The sequence below is a fragment of the Dipteris shenzhenensis genome, chromosome 19 (assembly GCF_047967505.1).
Source record: "Dipteris shenzhenensis isolate YYH24624 ecotype China chromosome 19, Dip_SZ_1.0, whole genome shotgun sequence".
Taxonomy (NCBI): Eukaryota; Viridiplantae; Streptophyta; class Polypodiopsida; order Gleicheniales; family Dipteridaceae; genus Dipteris; species Dipteris shenzhenensis.
This window is the reverse complement of record NC_141614.1, coordinates 36,698,349-36,703,634: the sequence shown is the minus strand read 5'-3', so window position 1 is coordinate 36,703,634 and position 5,286 is coordinate 36,698,349. Positions and strand designations below refer to the sequence as shown.

Below are 5,286 nucleotides of genomic sequence, written 5' to 3'. Positions count from 1 at the left end.
TTCAGCTGAAGCCTATGAGCAGGATCCATGATAAAGTCATCAGAGGGAGACATCAGTGCTGGTGTCGTGCAAAAGAGACGCCACAAGGTGCACGTGGTAGACCTACACTCGTATTGAGTTATAAACTCGTAACAGCAGGATTTATGCTACGCCAAGAAAGAAAACACACAACTGTGCAGTTGGGATCAGCCTGTAACAGCTGCAAATAGCAGGAACCCACAGCTAGGTATGTCAGACCTACATGGCTAACAATGTAGCGCATCACTGAGAACCAGTCACCATATGAAAAATAACGGCTAACATCTCATGGCCCAGCAGCAGACATATTCTTACCAGCCCAGTTGATATGCAAGACCTTTTCCAATCTTTTTTTTTAAACACTGATTTTTGTGACTATCTAAATCCAGAAAAGAAGATTTCCAGAAAACCTAATGCAGGTGAGTCTTCAAACATCCCTTACACACAGGAGCTTTATAATGTCAATCCTTAGCCCAGGAATACAAAATCAGAACATCCAAATGTAACTTAGACATTCCCTGACACACCCGCCACTGTGCAATCCAAAACCCAGAAATAACTCAGAAGCCTATTGCTAATGCACCAAACAGTATCCAGGCCAGATTTCCAAGACAGCAGAAGACTTACATATAAAACCTGACCTGCTAGCGAAGTCTTAGACCATCCTTAACAAAAAAAAAAACAATCTTACTTATCTAATAAGGTAAAGAGAGGACATAATTGCAGCCTGGCATGCAAAGGACATCATTGCAGCCCCACATACAATGCACACCAAAAAAAGTGTGGAGTGACAAAGGTCTGATAGAAGCATGTACAATGTATGTCCAGCTGAAAACTCTGACGATCTTCAAGTACTGATCTCAGTTGCACGAGCCAAAAGAGCAGGGTACAAGCTTTGTGGTAACAATTGTCCTAGTGAAGAGACACCCACCACGGTACATTTAAACAGTTCCTAATGCACAAGACAATTCCCAGGCTATGTTTCCAAGACAGCAGAAAACTTATCTGTGAAATCTGAGACCATCTGAAACAGAACTCGTCAGAAGATAAAATATAACTTATCTAACAAGGTAAAATGAGGAATCGCAGCCCGACATGCAACACACACCAAGAAAATTGTGTGAGCCCACAAGCTCTTCCTGTAACAATGTGGTAGAAAAACTTGTTCTACCAACTGGCAAGCAATCTATCAAATTATGTAAGAGAAACAGCTTTAAGTAGATGTAGGTGGAGCATAAGGTAAATAGGGCCTGGACAGAGTATGATCACATTACTATATCAGGCTTATCAGGCTACAATAGGAGATTAATGATAATATAAGAGAACATTACAGACTCCTCTCAATAATATTCAAATTTTCGGAAAACCCTTTGAAAAAATTGTTATCATAAAACTCTAAGGTCACTTTTGTGCAAAAACTGCGGAATCTCCCAATGGTGCAATTTTTTCATATAAACTTGCAGACTCTTTCAACAGTAGCAGTTCACAGATACTTGATGCGAACTAGAAACCTCCACTTTCAATTTTCTGTAACTTAGGTTACTGCAACACTACAGTAATTGTAAAACTAAAGAAATCTAAGACCGGACAAAGGAAGTCCGAACAGGAAGGAGTTACAGGTGAAGAGAAAAGTAGCCATGCAGACAGGTGACACAGCAAGATGTAACAAGGTAAATAACAACAAAAGCAAGAAACATCGCCCGCAAGCTCAGTCTTACAATATGCAATTGAACCACGGATGAAGAACGCCAACCTTACCCCAACCTTCTGCAAATGCACAAGTAAAAGTAGGTCCTCCTTTAGAAGCCATACTTCCTCTTACCAAGAAGAGAGAACAATTGTCCTGGTTGACAAATGTGGCATTAATTGCAATGTGCAGCTATGAGAGCAGGAGGTAGCAGCCCGACCAAGAAAATAGGTGCTGAAACTTGAAATTAACACCTTAGACAAGGACACAATACAACTTATGCCGACAGCCTTCCAGGATAATTTGAATGGGCAAATGGTGACTCAAGACCATCAAAATAAGAGAATATTGCTGAAAAACATTAAACTGTTCATATTCAAAGCCATGCTTTGGTTCAGACTTGAGCAAGTGAAACGTGGCAGTGTATAAAGCTCCAGATATGTGCAATAGAGATAAAACGAGTCCAAAGTAAGAAATTCTACAAAACAAATTCCACATGAAAAGGAGTAATCTCAAAGCTTTAGTGAAAAGACTACCCAAAGGGACAGTAGAAAAGCTTTGAGAAATGGAACCTTGGAAGTTCAAACATCTGATATCAAACTATTGGTCATAAAGCAGAGACAGCAAACCAAGGCCAAGCAGAGAAGAACATAATTTTTGCCCAAAGCCCTTCCCCTTCATCTGAATGAGCAGCTGATACAAATAAAAAGACCTTCAAAACATTTGGCAATAATATTGGCATAAACCATAACAAGATCCAAAACCGTTCTTCGAAATCAAAACCACGCTCTGGTTTCGACTTGTACAAATAGAACATTATGTGTCTGAAAGTCTTATAACGCTGCAGCATAGATGCAAAGCAACATAGATCAGGTCCACAATAAACTACCATTCACAACAAATCCTTCATAAAATGGGGGAAAACCTGCCAGCAAGAGTTTTAAAAAAAGTAAAAAGACTGCCCCGAAGGACAGTCTTAGCAAGACTGATTAGGAACAGAATCTTGAAGTCAACATCTGATATCAAAGCCATCGTTCATAAAACAGCTACATAATCTGGCAGCAACCGCAAAGGAGGCCCAGCAGGCACTGATAAGGAACAGAGTCTTGGAGTTAACATCTGATATCAAAACCATCGTTCATAAAACAGCTACATGATCTGGCAGCAATAACAAAGGAGGCCCAGCAGAAAATATTGAATCCATTCCATAAAAGACTCTCAGCGCCCAGACTGAGCACCTCAAACTGCAAGCAAAACAGCATGCTGCAGGTCACGGAACTGTCAAGAATATTAATTGTAAGACAGAAACTGATTATATCCGACAAACAGACAATAGAAAACCGCCTCTTAGCTCAACTCCACTAAATCTACTGTGGATGCAATCAAATGAGCTTGAAAAACAATCCACTTGAAAACCCTTTTATGTTAATAAACTGCAAAATAAAGAACATCAACTTGAGGACCAGGTGTCAACAACTGATATAACAGTAAGTCCCGAATTTACAGTCGCAAATTTGAGAGCTAAAGCAGTAGAACAGTCCTCTTGACTTAAGGGCCACCAAAAGTATAGAATCAAAGAGCATCAAAAGAACACTTTTCAAACTACATCCCGAAAATCAGCTAAAGACCACGAATAAAAGCTGGGCTTGAAAACAAAAAAGACATGGGAATCACAATTTGTCAGAAACAACAGCAAGAACTGAGGAGGAGCGAAAGAAAGAAAACCATGAGCAACAAAAGCCAGGTAAAAAAGCCTTACTCAAGTGTTAAAGTAGGAAGAAAGTGACTGGGCTCGCGCTCCAGAAGGTTGCCCTAGCTGAGCAATCGTATGACCGCCCGTACCCTGAAGGATTCCTGTCTGAGAGCCGAGCGAGCTGGTTGACATGCCGTAAAGAGACGCGCCGGCACTCCCTAAACCTGTACCATAGACACCTAAGTTGTGCAGCCCATAGGAAGCAAGCCCAGCAGAGCTGGGTACTTGCCCGTACGCCTGAGAGAGGGCCTGCGAGCCGCCTTGGGAGAGGGAACCGTTCAAAGCCGAAAGGGAGGAGTTAAGCGAGGGATTGAGGGAGGAGGAACCCAGGGACGAGTTCAAAGCCAACTGATGCGCAATGGAAGGATGAAGCGAAGGATAGGGGGAGAGGCCAGCGTTGGAGTTCAAGCTGGAGAGTAATCCTTGAGCGAGGGCGGGATGTTGGCTGAGAATTCCCTGGCTCAGAGGCAACAATCCGGAGAGGGCGTTCTGGGAGGCAGCTTGTCCAACCATCCCTCCGCCTTGTTGCATCGCTAATTCCCCTCCATCGTGATGCTGCACAGAGGATCCTCCCCTCTGCCTCTGACCTCCTTCCGAAGATGCATATTTGCAGTTCAGCTGATGCCCCTCGATCGTCTTCACAGGTTCCTCTAACGCTTTCCGCGCAGCACTCGCATTCTTGAAAATGAAAAGAGCAAAGCCCCTGGATTTCCCCGTCTGCTTGTCAAAACCTAGCGGGCCCTCTTCTACCTCGCCATACTGCGAGAACAGAGCAAGCAATTTCTCGCCGGAAACGTCATGGGGTACGTTACCGACATAAATCTTGCGCGAGCCGGAGCCGTTGGAGGTCTGCGTCTGCGAGTTCGGCCCCGCAGAAGCCAACTGACAGACCGTCATGCGGCCCTCGATCTTCTTGCTGGGGTCCTTGAGAGCGCGCTGCGCAGCGTCCATGTGCTTGAAGGTGACGAAACCGTAGCCCTTACTCTTGCCGGAGTTCTTGTCCATGATAACCTGGCACTCCTCGATCTCACCATACTGGGTGAAGACGCTCTTGACGGAGTCGGAGGAGGTATCCCAGCTGAGGCCACGGACGAAGAGCTTGCGGTGGGCAGGGTCTTTGTCGGCGAGGCTACGGATTTCGTCGAGGATATCGGGGTGCTCGAGGGCGGCGTCCTGGAGGATATCGATGAGCTGATCTTTGGAGAAGGGGTCAAGGAGGGAACGGACATCATCGGAGGAGACGTAAAGGTCACCATTTTCCTCTTCCAATTTCCTCTTTTTGGAATCCATGGCGAGGGAGGAAGGAGAAGGGGAGGCTATGGCGAAGGAGAGCTTGCAAATACAGAGCTCGGAGCTCTGAGCTTTGGCTATGGCGATTCTGGCTATGGCGGCAAACCCTAACTTCCCTTCTTTTTCTTCTTGCTCTCTTTATATATTGCTCTTCTTTTTCTAGTTCCCCTTCACACCCAATCCCTACCTTTTTGTTCTTGTTAGTGAGTTTTGACTAGTTTGTGGTGTGAGGCTTCATCGAGCACAATTGTTTGTTTGTCTTCGTCGCTCGAAGTTGGCGTCGCCGCCGCACTCAGGAGGCTGCTGCGAGCTATCGAGGACTGGGGGCGGAGATCTTGGCAATCTCAGTCCAAGCTTGGTCCGTGTTTGAGATATCGTACGCACAATGACTCTTCAGTTCATATGGAAAATCCGCAATACACTGATCTTCAAAGGCGACTGCGAATCTCATGTCCGAGGTTTTGGTGGTGCTGGGATTTTAGAGTGCTAGGTGGCCTCAAGTGCTTATAGTGTTTCGAGCGCTTCGCGTGTCTCTTTA

The 5,286-nt window shown here is 44.9% G+C and overlaps 1 protein-coding gene across 3 annotated transcripts; it reads right to left on the bottom strand.

The window, feature by feature from the left end:
• Positions 1-708: 708 nt before the first annotated feature.
• Positions 709-4,896, bottom strand: LOC147890418 (UBP1-associated protein 2C-like). Of its 3 annotated transcripts, none has more exons than XM_087391103.1 (2): positions 3,465-4,896; positions 709-1,042 (listed from the first exon to the last, which is right to left on the bottom strand). In XM_087391103.1, the coding sequence occupies exon 1, from the start codon at positions 4,746-4,748 to the stop codon at positions 3,465-3,467; it is 1,284 nt and encodes a 427-aa protein (XP_087247229.1). In that variant the 5' UTR covers positions 4,749-4,896; the 3' UTR covers positions 709-1,042. The 3 variants fall into 3 exon arrangements, with proteins under 3 accessions (XP_087247229.1, XP_087247228.1, XP_087247227.1); XM_087391102.1 differs by lacking the exon at positions 709-1,042 and adding an exon at positions 1,149-1,785; XM_087391101.1 differs by lacking the exon at positions 709-1,042 and adding an exon at positions 2,573-2,949.
• Between the last annotated feature and the right edge of the window lie 390 nt (positions 4,897-5,286).